This window comes from Mesocricetus auratus, unplaced genomic scaffold (assembly GCF_017639785.1).
Source record: "Mesocricetus auratus isolate SY011 unplaced genomic scaffold, BCM_Maur_2.0 Super-Scaffold_100043, whole genome shotgun sequence".
In the NCBI taxonomy this organism is placed as follows: Eukaryota; Metazoa; Chordata; class Mammalia; order Rodentia; family Cricetidae; genus Mesocricetus; species Mesocricetus auratus.
The window spans coordinates 7,959,083-7,979,679 of record NW_024429220.1 but is presented as its reverse complement, the minus strand read 5'-3'; the positions used below and the strand labels follow the sequence as shown (position 1 = coordinate 7,979,679).

Sequence of the window (20,597 nt, the reverse complement as noted above, 5' to 3'; positions counted from 1 at the left end):
CCCTAGATAGCTAAGTTATCTTGCTTTCACTTGTCTAAAGTAGCTTACTTTAGAATTCAGCAACACAGAAATTGGCAAGAGGCTGGGAAATAAATTTTTATATGCCAGCACACTAGAAATGTTATCATAGGCATGCCAACCTCACTATACTTGAAAATACTGAAATGATCACACAATAGAAAAGTCACATAACCATCTAGGCACAGTATTCAAAAAATCAGGGACGGACTAAGGAGACAGCACAGCAGGTAAAATACTTGCCATGAAATTTTAAGGACTGAGTTAGAATTCTCAGAATCTATACATCTAGGTACGGCATGGTGCAATCCCAATGCTTCTACATCAAGTTGGGAGGTAGAAAGTCTCTGGATGCTGCCAGGCCAGCTAGCCTGGGATATGGGGCAGTGGAAATGTGTGTGTTTGTGTGTCTCATACACACATTCATTTTGTTGGGGGTAGTGGCTCATCTCTGTAAATGCAACATTAAGCAGGCCAAAGCAGTAAGAATAAAAAGAGTTCCAGGCCAACAAGGTTTACCGAATAAAAACAACTCAAAAAAAAAAAAAAAATAACAAAACAAAACCCACCAGGCAGTGGTGGTGCACACCTTTAGTCCCAGCACTGGGAGGCAGAGGCAAGCAGATCTCTGTGAGTTCAAGAGCAGCCTGGTCTACAGATCAAGTTCCAGGACAGCTAGAGCTGTTATGCAGAGAAACCCTGTCTCGAAAAAACAAACAAACAAAAAAAAATTTAACTACAGAAAACCAACACATTCACACACATACACACACACACACACACACACACACACACACACACATACCTTTTAAAGAAATATCCATTTGCTTCAAACTGTTCTCTCAGCATAAACTTCCCTCTGTATTCAATTATAAGTGCATCAGGAGGCAAATCTTTGGCAGATTTCAGAATTTTTTTATTCTTCTGTATATGGCTCTAGAATCAATAAGTGCAGTAAATGTAGAAATTAGATTGGTTAATTTCCCTCCAACTAAAGATACACATAAAGCAGAGGCAGCTGCACAATTTTTGACAAGTGACATATACCTCTACAGGAGGTTTGAAGAGTGAGTTGTTGGTACTCAGTTCTGACTTGTTCATGTCTCTGCTGTCATTCCCACTGCCTAGTCTTTGAGCTAGTCTTTGAGCCTCCCTCTGAACACCTTCACTGTACTGGTTACTGTTTGCCTCTTCATAGCGATCCATCCAGGCTTTCATTTTCGTCTCCCATACAAAATTTGAACCATCAGATGAAGGATCAATTTCTGGTGCCGAACCCTAAAATCATACCAAATAAGGATTACTCTTAGGATTTAAGCGCGCGTGCGCACACACACACACACACACACACACACACACACACACACACACACACACACACACGTAAGTAGCAATTTGTATAAAGGAATAGAAACTACAGTGTTTGCTATCTAAGGCAATCCCAAGTAAAAGCTCATAAATTAGCCCGTTAAATTTTAAGCTACATGCCACAGCTGAGAAAAGCATGGGGCAGAGTTACATTGAAATAAAAATTCAAGAGTCATCATCACTATGGCACACAATTTAAAGATATCAATAAATCAATAAAGTCAAATGCTTAAAATTGAATCAAAGCCGGGCGGTGGTGGCGCAAGCCTTTAATCTCAGCACTCGGGAGGCAGAGGCAGGCGGATCTCTTGTGAGTTCGAGGCCTGGCTGGACCGACAGCCTCCAAAACAATACAGAGAAACCCTGTCTCGTAAAAAAAAAAAAAAAAAAAAAAACAAAACAAAACAAAAAAAAAAAAACAAAGTGAATCAATCCTCTGGTAGTGGAAAAAAAAATTAAAAAAAGAATTTCTGATTCTGCACACTGCCAATATCTACTTCCACAGCAGTAAACCTGTATGTTCTAAACTGAATACTCTGTTTGCACTCTTAAACACCAAGTCATCTCTATCTGCAAGCCAAGCCTACCAGGCAACATTTGTTGCACAAACCTGCACCTCCAGCTATTAAGGATGCTGATTTAAGAGGACTGTTCACTAGGCACAGTGAGGTCAAGGCCAGCTCGGGGCCATAGAGTGAGACCCTATCCCCAAAACAGTGAAAGAGGATGAGAGGAGCTCACTAATAGAATATTTTACTAGCATGCACAAAGCCTGAGGTTCAACCTCCAGTATTGGAGAAGACAGGGTACTGAGGGACCAGCACTCAAAACCAAACCAAACCAAACCAAACAATATATTAAGAATTGATGGATATCTTACAGATTACATTATTGTTAAATTATTTGATAAAGAAAAGATTTATGAGTCACGACTTTATATTAAAGGAATAAATTCAGTTTTAAATTTTTAGTTACCTGCAACAAACTACTAATAACTTGATATATATCTTTAACACAGCTCGTTAATCTTACAAATTTAACTCAAGAATTACTGGAGTGGTAACACTTTCAAGCTAAAAGGGTTTTTATCTAAGAGTAACAAAGAAATTTTCATTTTCCTAGTCACTTCTTTATGTAATAAAGAATTGTTTCAGTCCTCTTAAATGTAGTATTCAATTAGATAAAATGGGGAAAATGGTAGAGTACTGGTAATTAAGATAATACTACTACTAACTCCTGAGCTATCTCTTGGTCCCTCACAAAACCTTTTTAAAACTTCAGACTTCTTCATTCTGTCAGAACTGCACAAACTCAAGTAACATATTAAGTAGATAACTCTCTAATATTCAAAGAACATTTGAACGTGAAGCATAATAAACATCACATAGTAATGTTCTTGAGAAGGATTACAAAATTAAGAGTAACCATCTAGAGAGTACATTTCAGAAATGTAGTATAATTATGACAAAAATGCTGTAATATAATCATTGTGTCTTTTCTAATACTGAGCTGTAAATGTAAAAAATTAGTGCTATGTATGCAGGTACCCGTGCCTTATTGATTCTAGCACTTAGGAGACAGAGGAAAGATGATCACTGAAAGTTTAAGGCTCACCCGGTTTACATAGTAAGTTCCAGGCTAGCCAAGGCTATATAGCAAGACACTGTCTCAAAACAAAAGGAAAACTTTGATTTCCTTTATTACCTAACCCAGAAATCTATATAATAAAGATAATTCTACAACATCATAAATCTGTATTTATGGAAAAAGCAGAAGTGGAGAGCCTTGCTTCCACTGGGAATTTGAGCATCCAGAAATTTGAGGATATGTGCTAACAATTCAAGGTTTTTGTGGCAGTATGTTTTAACAACAGACTATGATGATTTTATGATAGTGTTAAACTTGATTACCAACTGTAATTTTCAATGTTACTGGATTAATGTGTAGAGTATACTAACAATCTTTCACAGCATCAGAGATATAGAATACAATGACAAATGGAATATAATTATTATCATTTAAAAAATTATTTTAGTTTTTATTTTATGGGCATTGGTGTTTTGGCCTGCGTGTGTGTCTGTGTGAAGGTGTTGGAAGTCCTAGAGCTGCAATTACAGACAGTGATGAGCTGCCATGTAAGTACTGGGAATTGAACCCAGGTCCTCTGGAAGAACAACCAGAGCTCTTAACCACTCTCTCCAGTCCCTCATTATTTCAATTTTAATATTGGTATTTACATATCTCCTCCTTCTTGTTAATGATGTAACAATGTCAATAAACTATAAGAGTGACTTAATTAGAAGTTTAAGGCCTTACTTCTTGTAAATTTACTAACCAATGAAATCACAGACCCCACAGAGCATAAAGTACCAACATAAGCAATCAAGCTACTCAGCAAGCTCTTGATTTAGCACTAGTTAACAATAATGCCTTAAATTAATATAATTACCTTAACTCTTGATGATTTCCTAGATCCTTCACGAAAGGCCTAAAATAAGTATGGAATTCTGAGTTAGTTTTATTGTTTTTTAGCTTGGATATAACTAACAATCAACTGGTTCATTGAAGCGTTTGCTGAAGTGAAATAATTTGGCAATAACAAAGCTAGAACAAGGAGAAGGAAGAAGTACACAGAGGTATACCAGAATACTATTGTTCTATGAATATAAACTATTTAGAGTAATGAAGTGTGTTTAGAATGACACTAAGATAAAATCCTCAAAGTATTCTTTGTGTTAAATATTATAAGCATCAAATTTTATGGATAAAATGAACTGTACTACAAGACAGTGGGGACTGGGACTAAATTTGTAATAGCACAAAGATTAAAAATATACCAAGACATTTCATCAGAAAACTCAATAGAGCTTTTAAGAATATCAAAGACTAAATATGACTTCCAAACTTTATGTCCTGAGTATCTATTGTCTATGCTGCTGAAACAAATACACTTGCGTGCACGCACAAGATCGGAGAAGACACAAGTTTGTTATAGAAGGAAACACAAGGGAAAATGGTATTTGATGTACACGGGAGAACAAGCCTTTAATCTCAGCACTAAGGAAAAAAAGGCAGTGGATCTTTCTGAATTCCAGGCTAACCGGGACTACACAGTGAGACCCTGTCTCAACAAAGAACAAAAGAATGAGGATTTGAAACTAGGCAGGATGGCACAAGGATCTTCTCATTAGCTTATTTAACCACTGGGTATAAATTCCAAGACAACATGGCTTGTTGGAGGAAATAGTTCCTTTTCTTAATGCTTTGGAAAAGAAAAATGGCACAGGTGGAGTATCCTTTATCCAAAATAGTTAATAAGCTCAGAAGTTTTTCAGATTGTTTGGCCATTCACAGGTTTTAGATTAAACCCTAATTTGAAACTCATAATTCAAAATCCAGAATGCTCTAATTTCTATCTTTTTTGAGAACCATATCAGATGTTCAGATTTGGGCACATTCAAGCTTTAATAGGGAACTCATCACTAATATTCGTTGTCAATAAACTTTTCTTTGTAGGCAATCAAACTGAATCCTTTTTAATGTATTTTGTTTAATGTTAAGTCTTCTTACCAATTTTGAATTACTAAATCACTAAGAATACCTTAATAGGATTTTATAAATGTTTTTCTGTTCAATAATTTAGGAATAAGGTGGGCGTTGGTGGCGCACGCCGTTAATCCCAGCACTTGGGAGGCAGAGGCAGGCGGATCTCTGTAAGTTCAAGGCCCGCCTGGTCTACAAAGTGAGTTCCAGGAGAGCCTCCAAAGCCACAGAGAAACCCTGTCTCGAAAAAAAAAAATTAGGAATAATTCCGTTCATTTTCAAGAACTAAATCAGAATAGGCTGAATATAAAGTAAAATTATATATTTTTATTGTACACTGTCCCCATATTAAAAAACTAACACACACTGAAGAACAGAGTTTTATGCCCAGTTCTTGGATTTTCTTAACTCTTTAATTCCTGTCAAATACTACTGGCAATGTCTGAGAAAGCATCTGCCATTTATAATATACAACCGTATTTTGAGATAAACAACACAGTGATGACCCAAAACTCAGAAGTCATTTCATCCAAAAATATACAGTCTACTAAGATCAAATTTCTACATAACTTTTACACAAAACAAAGCTCTTGTCTCACAGAACACAGTACACAAAGGCCAAGTCAATTACCCTGTCACTGAGTACTTTAAAAAGAGGTTGAATTTCACCAGGCAGTGGTGGTACATGCCTTTAATCCCAGCACATGGGAGGTAGAGGCAGAGAGATCACTGCGAATTTGAGGCCAGCCTGGTCTACAAAGTGAATTCCAGTATGGCCAAGGCTACACAAGAGAAACTGTCTCAAGAAAACAAAAAACAAAACAAAACATAGAAAAGGTACATTAAAAAATACTTGATATTATCCAAAGTTAAGAAGTTGAAGTAGTCATTATATGCTTCCTTACCTAGCAAGTTATTAAAATATATGGCTGTCATTTCTACTTTTAGTCTGTTCTGCCTCATTTTAGCGTTTACAGTTTTTGTCATTTGTCTTGTTAGAACAGTGATTCCAAAGCAATGAGCAATGATTCTTTGTAGTCCATGTCAGTCTTTAAAATGCATTGCAATTTTTAAATAGGAATGCTCAAAAATTTTTAAATAAAATTTTGCTAGAACTTTCCATATATTTAGCTGCTACCCATGCTCTTCCTATTGTCATGTCTTGCCTGTAACTCAGCTCCTATCAGCTTTATCTACTTATCTGAATGAAATAAAAAGGCAGAAACGTACTTTTTTACATTTTGAGTTTTGTTCTTTCTCCCCACTTTTTTTCCGTCTTTTGTCAGTAGCCTTGGGAGCCTTGGACGCAGTCCAGGTGACTGAAGTTGGAGTGTGCTGAAACGCTGTGTACAACTCCACGGGGACTTCGTCGCCACTCTCCGTTGCACTGGTGTCGCCATCTTCAATGAAAGACAAAGTCAGGCATTTTAGTGCTCTCAAGTAGGAAGACAGAGCAGCCCTGCACCTAACCAAGTGTCACTTCCTTGTCCTAAAGAGAATACATGTTCTCACTTCAACTATTCACTCACTCCAAAGACAGACCTGTATGTAAACTAAGTGCTTTTCTCACACATTAAATCATCAAGGGCAAAGGTCTGCTGACATACTCTGGGGTTCTCGAAAAATAAGCAATAGTACACCTGACTAAGGGAACTCAAATTTTCTATGGTAGAAATTCAGTCATATCTATAAAAATCATATATACCATAAAATAGCTAAAACACAAAAGCAAACTTAATGCACTAATGTCCCAATAAAGGGAATTTTCACAACAAAACAATTAGAAAATTACAAACAACCCACGTGTCTACCAAAAAGCAATGGCTGAATAAAAAATATTATTTAAAACTGGTTATACCAGTCTTAATTCAAAACAAACAAACAAACAAAACGTGGCATGCTGAGGCATAGTGGCACCTGCTTATAATACCAGCACTTGGGAGGCAAGAGGATTACCCAATATGGGACATGACTACACTATGAACTACATAACTGAGTCATGTGAGGACAGCCTGGGCTAGTGAGCTCAAACCACTATGGACTAAATAGAAGACTATCTAAAAAAACAAAGACAAAGAGAAAAACGCTAAACAGAAAAATTGCAGCATATACAAAATTAAGAAAATGGCATCCGAAAAATTAGAGAAGTACTATCTCATATGGTAGATAAATGGGTCACTTTCTGACCAATACACTTCATTTCTTTAAAGATTACCTATATATGAGAACAATAGGTGATTTAAACTTCTTACTTGTTTTGTTCTGGTTTCAATGTCTTAAAATACAAACATGCATATTCTTTAATCAAAAAAAGCCTATACCTGAGAGTGTAAATAAGATATATACTCAAAATGCAATAACAAAGTGTTATAGGCTGGAGAGATGGATCTGATGTTTTGATTCCCAGCACCCATAAGGTGGCTCATAACTGTCTATAACTTCAGTCCTAGGGGATCCAATGCTTCCTCTTCTGGTTTCTGTGGTTCACAGACATATATTTAGGCAAAACACTAGCGCACACACAGTTTTTTTTTTTTTTTAATTAAAAAAGCAAACAGGCCAGGCAGTGATGGTACACGCCTTTGATTCCAGCACTTGGGAGAAAGAGGCAGGTGCATCTCAATGACTTCAAGGCCAACCTGGTCTACAAAGTGAGTTCCAGGACAGTCAAGATTATTGCACAGAGAGGCCCTGTCTCAAAAAACAACAAAAACAAACAAATCAAACAGCTGTTTTTACATTTAATTAAAAATTCAGACCACTTTTTTCTAATTCACACTAATTTCAATTTAGAATAGGTAGGTCCTTTTTACATACCTGACATATTTTCTCTTTTCCTGCGTTGTAGTAACACTGCCCTCTCTTTATCCAAATTCCTATAATAAAATATTAACATGTTAACTCAAACTTCCAGAGGCTTAGATATGAAGATGTCTCATGTATCATGAACTTCATAATCTTATGCTTTTAGTGAATAAATAATATATGTTACAGTCCTGTCAGATTATATATGATCCAGTATATATACGCATTTCCTATACATATATAGGAACAGTAGATATCAGTTAAACTATTCCATTTCATTCAATTAAGAAAATGTTTACTACCGGGCGGTGGTGGTGCACACCTTTAATCCCAGCACTCAGGAGGCAGAGGCAAGCAGATCTCTGTGCCAGCCTGGTCCACAAGGGCGAGTTCCAGGACAGCCTCCAAAGCTACACAGAGAAACCCTGTCTCGAAAAACCAAAAACAAAACAAAACAAAAAAAAAAATGTTTAACTATGAAGTGAGCGTATTTTTCAAATTCAAATTTATAGCAAAAAATAACTCACATTAGCAACTGTATTAAAACCACAAACTGTTTAAAATTAATGCATCAGTAAATTAATATATATTATACATTTCCACATACCATATTTCCATGACTTATTTATATAAAAGTAACCCAAACTGGCTTCAAACTCTGTCTTATCTGCCCTGTTCTGGGATTACAGTTGTATGCCATCACACCCAGCTTATTTCTACTCTTAAATACTGCAAGGCATGGTGGGAAGCAGAGGTAGGATCTCTCTGAGTTTGAGACCAGATTGGTTTACATAGAAAGGTCCAGACCAGCCAAGCCACACCATGAGACCACCTCAAAATAAATAAATAAAAATAAATCAAAACAATCCCTTCCCCTCTTTGGGCAGTGGTGACACACACCTTTAATCCCAGCACTCAGGAGGCAGAGGCAGATGGATGTCAGAGTCTGAGGCCAGCCTAGTCTACAGACTGAGTTCCAGGACAGCAAAGGTTACACAGAGAAACCATGCCTCAAAAAAAAAAAAAAAAAAAAGACAAAGGTCTGGAGCAGAAAGGCAAAGTTTAGACTTACTTGAAAATACCTTGTTTTATATATTTGACTTTAGTATGATAATTATTTCTTACAATGAACTATCTAGCTGCAAAAGTAAATTTTTAAAAGCAAATATTAATATTAAAAACAAACCAGAGCTCTGGGTAGTACTTGGGAGACAGATGGAGGAAATCTTGGTGTAAACATAAGACTACATTAACCATTTCAGAAGTTTCATGACTTTTTTCCGTTCAATCATTCATTCATTAGGGACTGGGAACCAGGACATTGCACATTCTAAGAAAACATTCTGCTACTATCTATACTCAGTCCTTAGGGATTAAAAGCATATCACACCACGGGGCTCTTGTAATGTCTTAAAAAACTAAACATGCAACTTTCACACAAATATACTTTTTGGAATGGAAAAAAAATTAGATTCACACTAAAACCTATAATAATGTTCTGAGTGGCTTTATTTGTAAAATCCAAAAAAGGGAAAAGCAATACAAATATACTTCTGATGGAAGTCTGTCAGTAAACCATTATATATACCAAAGAATATACCAGCAATGTAAAAGGAAGCAGCCATACATGCAGAAAAATGAATGGTTCTCAAGGCATTATCAAGAATGAAAAAGCATACAGGGTTATATACTGTATGGTTCCACTTTTATATAATTCCTTTTTTGTTTTGTTTTTCGAGGCAGGGTTTCTCTGTATTGCTTTGGAGGTTGTCCTGGAACTCGTTCTGTAGACCAGGCTGGCCTCTGCCTTCCGCATGCTGTGATTAAAGGCATGAGCCACCAAATTCTGACTTATATAAATTCTTGAAATAATAAAATTTTCAAAATGAAATATTGGCCCTAAAGGTTAGGAATGAGAGGAACTGGGGACAGTGCTAGATAAAAGCAGGATGAAGAGTCCTTAGCCCAATGTGAAGATCCTAGTAACAACATTCTATAGTTTCACAAGCTGTTACTACTAGGAGAAAGTAAGAATATACAAGTTATCTGCATTATTTTATGTAAACCTGAAATAATTTAAAGTTTAACTTAAAAATGCTAAAGAAGATTAACAGTACAAATAAAACAACTAAGAGTGTATCCAATTAGTAATATAACTACATAGTGACATTACTTTCAAGGGATTTTTAAATACAATAAATTGATTTAAATACCCATTTGTGATATAGTCCACAAAGGGAAAAGTTCTAATTGTTTCTACATATTAATGTTACTCTGTATTATTCTATGGAATTAAGCAACTGGGTAATTATGGCATTCTAATTGCATTATTCTTGTCTTATTGAGAACTTGGATAAAAGGATATAAACCAAGATGTACTATAAGAATATACAAAAAACCATGTCTCAAAAAAAAAAAAAAAAAAAGAATATACAGACAGATGTAGCTGAGCAGTGGTGGGCATGCCTTTAATCTCAGCACTCAGGAGGCAGAAATAGGTCTTGAGTTCAAGACCAGCCTGGTCTATATAGAGTTCCAGGAAAGCCAGAGTTACACAGAGAAATTCTGTTTCAAAAAACCAAAACAAAACAGCAAACAAATATACATGTGTATATATATGAATACATTAATATGTGAAACAAAAATTCATAATTTGAACTGCAATTTTAAGTATTAATTCATTGTGTTCAAAGACAAAATAACTAGTAATTACTGAAGCAGGGGGCAGAATATGAGTATATTTTACTTTTATAAGGGAGTATGTTTTGCTGTTGTTGTTTCAGTGTATGTGTGTTCATTTGTAGCACACAGATACACATGCACATAAGGCAGAAATCAATTTCAAGTTTTATTCTCAGGAGCATCATTCCTCTCAAATGGTCTCATTTGCTTAGAGCTTACCAATTAACCCAAAAAGGCTTGGCCAGTGAGCTCCAGGATCCTTCTGTTTCTGCCTCCCCAGTGTCAGGGTTAAAAGTCATGCCATAATGTGCATCTTTGTAATTAATAAGGGCTTTAGTAGATCAAGCACTTTACCAAATAATGGATTTCCTCAACCCTCTTATTGGATTTTAAATATCTATAATAAAAAAATTTGTTGTTGATGATGAAGTTTGAGTCAGGAATCTCATGAAATCTAGGCTGACCTCAAACAAACTTGCTGTATAGTCAAGCTGGGCCTTTATCAGTAAGTAGATTCTCCTTCCCCCACAACCCAGCTGCAGGAATTACAAGCATTGTTCTCTTTGCCTGGCTCTATAATAATGACTTTAAAAATAAATCCAAGGCCCATTTGGTCACTGCTCACTCTCACCCTTGAAAATGCCTCAGCTTACATGAAATAAATTGTGTTTTTTATACTACACTCTGCCATCTTATCTGAATTCATTTGGTAGAACCGAAGATCAGAATAAGACCCTAGGAACCTCTCATTTTTCTGTCCTGTTACACCCTTTATACTTACATGGTAAAGTTTCCTCCCCTCCCATGCACGGGTCGAGACTGTGATTCCCTGCCATTTCCTTTCTACCTACGACTCTCCGTGTGCACTTCGGGGTCTGGCAAGTCTATTTTGGGGATGTCAGATCACCCAGTCTTGCTCCACATGCACCCCGTCCCCTGCTTCATTCATGCTAACGTGATAGTATGTGGAGGGCTACCTATCATATTTTCTGCCATAGAACAGAGACTTTCCTGTGGCTATAAGCTTTTATACATCGTGGCAAAGATGAGCAGCGGCTTTCTTTTTGTTAATTCCTACTGATCCTTACAGAACCTTACAAGAAGCAAATTCCTATGTGAAAGAAACATCGTACCTTTACTGTATGTGCTTAAAAAATAAAAAAAATGTTGGGCGTTTAATCTATACACTACAAACAAACCCAGCAAATTCTGTATGTAACTAAGGGGGTGCTCTAGGATTCCATTTGGGGGGGTTAGGAAGATAGATACTGGAATTAAATTCGGGGCCTCTCACATGCTAGTCAAGCATTCCAACACCATAAATCTACATTCCCCAACTCTCTTTTCTGGGGTGCTCAGGAACTCAGTTGTCTCAAGTATATATATTACACAAGCACTTTACCACTGAGTTTTATTCCCCCAGACATTTTTTTTTCTGCTTTTAAGGAAGAATCTCACTAAGTTAACTCTGTTGGACTTGAACTCACTCTTATCTTTAGCAAACCTAGAGGCTTTTCAATCCTCCTGCCTTGGCTGCTCAAATAGCTTATATTACAAAGCTGCACAATCGCAGCTGACTCCCATGACTGCCAAAAGAGATGAAAACGTTTACAAAATAAACTATCATCCTACTGATCACTAACAAAGTTAAAATTATATAGTCAACCACAATACACTATCAATGAAAATAATTCTTCATTAGGTTTCAGGTTAAGAAAATAATAAATGTAAGTGGAAAAAGTAATTCTTAAAACAAAGAAATATTGGGATTCATAGTTTTATTTATCTGGAACTCTTGAATACATTTCCGTAAAGTGTTTTCAGTGAAACAGTTGACAGTCTTACAGATCTGATAATTTACCTGGGCTGACAGCGTTCACATAGATATGTGTCAGGAATGTGCTGCCGGTCAATCCCCATGCAGTCAATATGTTGCCAAACACTTAAAAAGAAAAAACAAAACGTAACAAAAGCAGGAAACATTAAAACCATCCACAGATTAAGACATAATACTGCCTACTCCTTATACATAATTGTACATGTTTAAAAAAATTACATATGTGTGTATATGTATGAGTGTGTCTGTGTGTGCACATGGATCCCCCAAGTATGAAGGTCAGAGAACAACCTTCTGAAGTTGGTTCTCTGTTCTTCCATGTGGGTCCCAGAGAACAAACTCAGTTTGTCGGGCTGGGAAGCAACCACAGAGCCATCTCCCAGCCCTATAATGTTACTTCTAACATAGGCATAAATAAATGGTATTGTGTTACTCTTTACATATCAACTGAGAACCCTCAAAAAGGTTTAAATAACACATTATGTTAAATTATTATGTCATGCAGATAACAAGTAAATCTAGAAAATAAAAGAGTAGAGTTCTAGATGTCAGAGTTCAAAACACTGAATATGGACGATAGGAACATTGAAAAAAAATAGAGACGCAATGTAACAAGAGGAAGAGAAAAATTAGTCCTTGGAGAACAATACAGGCTGAGTACAAAAATGGAGGTTGGGTAGGGTAGACAGAACCAGCCAGACACTAAGTCATATAGTAAGAATCACCCCAAAGTGACTCTTGAATAGTCTAAAGACTGTGCCTTCAAGAATGTAAAGGTAACTAAGGATTTTGCATGAATGTCTAAGAATGGTAAATATTTATTACAAGTCCATTTGACTAACTGGTCCAAACAAAAAATATTCCTTAAATTATTCTTTCAATAAAAATACTGCTACATTTATCACATTAGATGAGATCGGCTACAAGAAAGTTCTTTTACATAACTGAATACAGTAATAATGGATTTTTTACTGGCAGAAAATAAAACCTCAAAGTCATTTTAAGTTTTATAAATTTCACTCCTCAATAAATTTAGCAAAGTCATTACTTACAATAACTATCACAGGCAATGAGAATTTATTTCTAAATTTTAAAAGTATCGTAGGATATCATTATTAAAATAAAATTACTTGCAGCCTTACACTTAAGAAAACCAATTTCATTCTCTACATGCATATCCTACTTATTGACAGAGATAATGGAGAGAGAGAGAGAGAGAGAGAGAGAGAGAGAGAGAGAGAGAGAGAGAGAGAGAGAGAGAGAGAGAGAGAGAGAGAGAGAGAGCGCACGCTTACAGAGGCCAGAAGAGGACATTAGATACCCTGCAGCTGGAATTACAGAGGATTTTATTTTGAGCTGCCCCAGGTGGGTCCTCTCCAAGATTAGCGTGTGCCTGTCTCCAGTCCTAAAATAGCTTCTTTTAATAAGGACTTTGCTTCTAGAAAAATAAATAAATAAATAGCAGCAATAGAGGCAGACATCCTACTTTAAAAAAGGGATTAACTTTTTCAAAAGACCTAACTAGCTTTTCCAAATTAACACCTAAAGGTTAAAAGCAGTCAAGACACGGAACTAATGGTATGAACTAGTTTACCTGCATCTGTCACAACAGATCATGTATCCATCATCATGTGTAAAACCACATATGCACCTGGTTACATCAGTACCGTAACTTCCATCTTCAGATGTGCTGATTGTAGTAGCACTGGAAGTTTCATCAAAATTAGGAGTGGTGAATATGCCTACTTCGTTTTTGCTAATGAGACCTGATGGAGGAGGGGAGGCTGGAGGAGTAGGAGGAGGACGAGCACCATAGTTATGGTCCTGAATAATAGAACACAAAACAGCACCATATGAATCTCAATGACATAAACTAGGCAAATTAAATATCATATAAACTCAGTCCGTTTCTTAATACTGTCTAATAATGACATAAACAATTAAATCACAGTGGTGAGTTAATGCACTTGTCTAGAAAGTAAAGGTAGTCAGTCACCTTCTATCAATGACATCACCCCTCCCTCCACAGCAGAAATCACATTTCCAGTCCTGTGATCACACATTTTTCACTGTGAAGAAATTAAGTCCATGATGTGAGAATAAGGGTGAAACCCCAAACTCCACAGGAATGAAAAAGCTAAAGAATAGCAAAAACTGGACTGGAGAGATGGCTCAGCAGGGAAAGGTGCTTGCCATAGAGCCTGGCAACCTGATCTCAACAACTAGGACCCATATGATGGAAGGAGAGAACTACTTGATTTCAACATGGGTGCCATACTATACATCCTATTCCCCAGACTAATAAATGTAGTTAAATAGTAAAATAGTAACAAAAGGCACTTTATTATTGTAAAGTATATAACATGGGATTTTACATTCTGATCATTTTTATTCACATTTAAGTACTAAAATCTGTCGTAACTGTACTTTCTGAGTAATCACAACTGTATTTAGTCCAATAACTCTTTGAATTAAAATATTACAGAACCCTCAAGAGGAAATAAATTAAGGAAACAAGCTTGTATCCTCTCAGCTGTAAAACAGGGATGAAAACTACCTTTGAAAAGTTTGCTTTAAAAAGTAAATTATATTTCTATACATATATGTATATATAAAAAGTGTGTATATGTGTGTGTGTACACTCAATCAACATAACTGAAAAATAATAATAAGCCAGAGCTGAGAGGCCCCACAGGTATGAAGGAGCACATGCTGGTTGCTCTTCCAGAGGATCCAAGCTCTGTCCTCAGGACCCACATGTGGCTGCTCATGACCGCTCTAACTCCAGCTGCAAGAACTTGATGCCTCCTCAGGCACCTGTACTATACAAACCCACATGCAGACACACATCATAATTAAAAGTGATAAAAATAACCAAGCTGGTGCTGCACATCTTTAATCCTAGCACTGGGGAGACAGAGGTAGGCAGAGTTTGCGGCCAGCCTGGTCTACAGAGTGAGTTCCAGGGCTACTTAGAGAGATCCTGTCTCCAAAAACAAAAACAATAAATAAATCCTTAGAAAAAGAATTAACCACACAATTTACTAATTACTATATAACTTAGGTACAATGTAACCTTACCCATAGTCTTTTCATTGAGGTTGAAAAATCAACATACATATGGTAACAATTAAAAAAAATTAACTAGACTTCCTCTCACAGAATTTTATTGTCTTAACTGTATAGTTAAAGTACAGAAAACATGAAACATGTGTTTTTTAAATTATTGTTTTATGCATAATAGCACACACATTTACTTTTAACTTCTAACTTACAAAAGTCCTTCTGAAGAAACATTTGACACTTACCGCATAGGGCAAACCAATGTAACTGTGTGAATGATGGGAGTTGCTGGTGTATAACTGGTGGGGATAACTGTTGGATTTCTCAACTACCACAGGGCTAGCTTCTACAGATTCTGGTCTAAGGGAAAGAAGTTCCATAGATTAAAATTCCATTCATTTTTCTGTTTTGATCTACTAAATACTTTAATAAGTCCTTATTCTAAAATATTGTCAAAACAAATACAATGACTAAAATATGTGCAGTTTGTGGGTAGATTCATCCTATGTAGATTCTGTGTTATAACAAAAGTTTTATTTAATAAAATAAATATCGTAATGTGAAGTTCAACTATCATTTCATTTAAAAGGTATCCATTTACTGGGGATGACAGTGCATGTCTGTAATCCTAGCACTGAGGCAGGAGAATCAAGAGATAGTGCCATCCATCACGGCACTCAAAAAAAAAAAAAGAAAAAGAAAAAATCTCCAAACTACTAGAGACCAAACTTTATGCCATTTACCCAGTGTCACTACATAGGCAAAGGATGGTCAGAGTGGCAGAAATGGTTTTAAGTAGGATGAAAGGCAGACTAAGTCCATATATACGCTGGCTTGAATGCATCTCAATGGTCAAAACAATGTGCCCAATGTGTTTCAAAAGTTAACAAACAGGGACCCGCCCATTGAGCCAGAATTTATGCCTGAAAAATACAAGCAGTAGTCTGTAGTGAGTAGCTTTGTAGATCTGACTAGTGGTGATGAACCAACTGCTGCTACTACTATGAGTAGTAACTTGCAAACTGTTGTTGCTTTGAAAGCTCCCTCTTCTAGCATTTTATATATCATACTTTCCCAATATCTTTTTTTTTTTTTGTCTTTTGTTTTTTTCAAGACACAGTTTCTCTATATAGCCCTGGCTGTCCTTTAACTCAGAGACCTGCCTAACTTTAAATGTATGTATTTCCTATGTGTATATTTATGCATTTGGTGATGATGCATGCACAGAAATCAGAGAACACCTTGTCAGGCTGGTAGGCAAGCACTGATATCTACTAAGCTGAATGGTCCAATAAAAGCAAGTTTTAAAACAAGGAAACAATGTTATATAAATCTGGTTGACACCGATTGATTTAAGACAGTTGCTATTATTGTGTGATACGTATGTGCTATATAGGCTGTGCATACACCACAGCATATTGAGATCAGACTTCCAGTCCTCCCCTTTCTCCATGGGGGGGTCTGAGGACAGGACTCAGGTCCATTGGTCTTACAACAGAAAGTGCTTTTACTCCTGGCTGACACATTTTTAATGACCTCCCTCTTTGTTTTTTGTTGTTGTTGTTGTTTTTTTTTTCTTTTTTTTTTGAGACAGGGTTTCTCTGTGTAGCTCTGGCTGTCCTGGAACTCCTCTGTAGACCAGGCTGGTCTCGAACTCACAGAGATCTGCCTGCCTCTGCCTCCTAACTGCTGGGATTAAAGGCATATGCTACCACTGCCCGGAATAAAGCTTTAATAATCATAAAATAAACTTCTGAGTAAAAGGCAGCTAGTTTTTGTGAAGCCAATTTTATATATCTGCATAGATGCCTAGATAATACATAAACATAATGTGTCATTAATAAATTGCATTAGAGCCAGTGAGATGGCTCAGTAAATAAAGAAAGACTTGTCAAGATTGACAACATGAGTACAATCCCTGGGACCCACATGGAGGAAGGAGAGAACAGATTTCTGAGAGCTATCCTCTGATCTATACAGATGCACTGTGGCATTGGAGTCCAGACACATACACAAGCACACAATAAATAAGTAAATGTACTTAAAAAATATTTGAAAACAAGCAAACAACAAACCAGGGCTAGTAGAGTCAGGGATCTTGGAAGGGAATCTATAACCACTTTACTAAGCAAGCATAATCCTAAATACATTCTAAATATTTGCCCTTACACCCACAAATAATCCTCACCCCTTATCAATGAAACTTCTCTATGCAAAAGAGACCATTACAGAAAACACAGCCAATCCAAATGCAGAATTGTGGAACCAAGTAGCAATGGTTACATCTATGTAACAACTCCCCCACCTAAGGCTCAGGGATCACTGAAGAAGAATGGGGGAGAAAGACTGTAAGAACCAGGACACAGAGTTGGCTGAGACAGTGTCTCCTGGTAATGTCAGAAGCTACACTAATGAAGTCTCAAGATGACAACCTAAACACGAACTATACAAGGACAACTGACATGCCAAAGTGGATGGAGTAAAGACTACAAGGTTCCAAACCCCCACCGCACCCCCGAACACACACACAAACCACAGGCAACTAAGAAACGCTGACAGTAGGAGAAATAGTCTTCCCTAACAAAGAGCATATCTACTGGTTATATAATACCAAAAGGTCATCCCTGAAACACACTTACAAACAGCATTATATAGATTGAGTAGGTTCTATTTTATGTACTTAGAAACACACACACACACACACACACACACACACACACACACACACACACCAATTAATGAAAAGAGGCCATGGATTAAAAAAGGAGCAAGGAATAGGGGCATGTGGCAAGGTCTGGAGAAAGAAAAGAGGAAAATGATGTAATTTATATTGTGATCTCAAAAAAAAAATTAAAAGTATATATAATTTTAAAAAGTGTTCAATTTACCCAACTTGGGGGAGAGGGGTACTTGCTTCCACAGGAACAGAATTTGATTCTCAGCACCACATCAGTTGACTTAAAAAACCCTTTAACCACAGTTCCGAGGACCCAATGCCCTCCCCTAGCTTCTGTAGGCAGCTGCACTCATGAGCACAGAGTGCACACTTGCACATACACTAGTAAAAGGGACCTAGAATAGGCATAGGCAGAAACCAAACTACAATTTACAAGGTGCTGGGAATTAAGGGAAAGAAGGATTGGAAGTTTTGTTTAGGGTAAGGAAAACATTGAGAAATTGGTGACTGTTACTAAACATTCTATATACACTTAGTGGCACTTGAAACTGTACACCTAAATATAGATTTAAAAATACGCTTATTTTTACAGAAAATAAAGCTTTTCACTAACGGAAAAAAAAAAATCCTGCCACATGACCAGCAATACAGAGCTGCATTGAGGCTCAGTGATAAGCATAAGGGAGGCCTGAAGTCAGACCCCAGCATTCCCCACTCCCTTCCCCAAGTGATAAAACCAGGCAGTAGATTCAACATGAGAATGCACATGTGGCAAGAGTCCAAGAATCTGTACAGACTACATTTTCAGTGACCAAGGACTGCAGAAATGGAAGATAAAAATGACTTGAGGTCAAGGGTTAATACAGTTGAGCCATGTAGGCCTACCTAAGGCCTGGAGAAGGTAAATGCTGTAGTCAAGCTTTGGTAAGCAAAGTATAATAGCATGGTAAGGCCAGTTTGCATCTGGCCCTAAGGGAGTTTCAGGGTGTGGTTTCCTTTCTCCCAGATGACTTGAAGACCAAAGGCAGCACTGTCGTGGTATAAAACTGGTGGTAAAGGACTCCTAATATAATGTTATCTATCACAAGACCATCATGAAGAATTAAGTACTGAGTCCTAGTGGTATAGACTGAGTACAGGCAGACAAGAACTAGTTAGAAAGATAGTTTCTTTGTCCCTAAATATTGTTCAGGTTCTATATCCTAGGAGGTACAGTCTTTCTGATTGTGAGAGATCTGTTCTAAATGTCTCAACTCTCAAGTTCTAATCCTGTTACTAGAGGCACTGGATATCACACTATATAAGGATGCTGGGTCTCAATTTCTACATCCTAAAAGTAAATTATGTAAAATGATGTTCTAAAGACATGGAAGGTTTTTTGTTTTGTTTTGATTTAATGTGTGTGGATATTCTGCCTGCAAGTATGTCTGTGCACCATCTGCATGTCTGGTATCTGAGACCAGAAAAGGGTGTTAGATCCCGTGGAATGAGTTGTGAGCTGCCAAGACTGTGGTAGGAGTCAAAGCTAGGTCCTGTGAGCGGGCAAGCAGTGCTCTCATCACTAAGCCATCTTCTTCCAGCGCCAGCACTGTACTTCATTAGACAACACTGAAGCCTACATCTCTTCAATTGGCCAAACATTCTTCCCATCCAACTACACTTTCCCCACCATTCCTGTAAAATTTACTAGTGTTAACTATACCCACGAATTACTGATTTAAGTACTGTTAGTTATTAAATAGTAATTGGTTTGCAGGGGGCTTTAAACAAACTGATGTGTACTGGGAACCAAACTCTGGTCCCCTGTAAGACCAGCAAGCACTCTACCCACATGCACACATACCCAGTTGGGTAATAAAAGATAACCAGTTCCTACAAGCTATTCTCTGACCTCTATACAAATGTAATGGCATGTGCGCACCCACACATACATACCTGCACACACAAAATAAATGAAAATATAAGAAAAAAATGTAAAGAAATCAGAGAACAGTTAAATACTGGTGGAAAAATGGGTAAAATACACTGAAAACATTTCATTATACACAAAACATTTTAGTATCTTAAATTTACAAACTCAGAATACCTAGGCACCAATAAATTAATGAATTCTGTCTGCAGGTGACACTTAAATGCAAAACAAAAGACTCAAATTTCGAGAAAAATTTATCTACCAAGATTTCAATTCAAACTTTTTGCAAATGAGGACAACAAATTCTAGAATAATTTAGTTGGCTATAATTTACTTGGCTATAAGGGCTTATTACCATATTAGTGACTGAAGAAGGTAGAAAGAACTTAGCTATTTTTGTTTCATGTTCTTACTCATATTATTCAGCTTTGACTGGACTACTGGAGACAGAATGAGGAGTCCTCATTCAGAGTAATTAATTTTCTTTTTAAATAAAATTCATTTCGTTATTTTGAATTGTGCGTGCATGTGTCTGTGTGTGGGAATGTGACAGCACTGCAGATGCCAAGAGGGTTTAATGTTATCAGATCCTTGCAGTTGGAGTTGCAAGCAGTTCTGAGCCGCTGCTACAGGTGGTGTGGACCAAACCTGAGTCCCCTACAACAACAGTGTGTGCTTCACTGCTGAGCATC

The 20,597-nt window shown here is 36.9% G+C and overlaps 1 protein-coding gene across 1 annotated transcript in view; it reads right to left on the bottom strand.

Annotated features, from left to right (window-relative positions):
- Positions 1-20,597, bottom strand: part of Kmt2e (lysine methyltransferase 2E (inactive)) — a 50,519-nt gene that overhangs the window by 22,050 nt on the left and 7,872 nt on the right. The window contains 8 exon segments of the mRNA XM_013121086.3: positions 824-954; positions 1,066-1,296; positions 3,836-3,874; positions 6,160-6,329; positions 7,747-7,805; positions 12,278-12,358; positions 13,848-14,077; positions 15,562-15,676. Of these exon segments, the coding sequence (XP_012976540.1) occupies positions 824-954; positions 1,066-1,296; positions 3,836-3,874; positions 6,160-6,329; positions 7,747-7,805; positions 12,278-12,358; positions 13,848-14,077; positions 15,562-15,676 (1,056 nt within the window).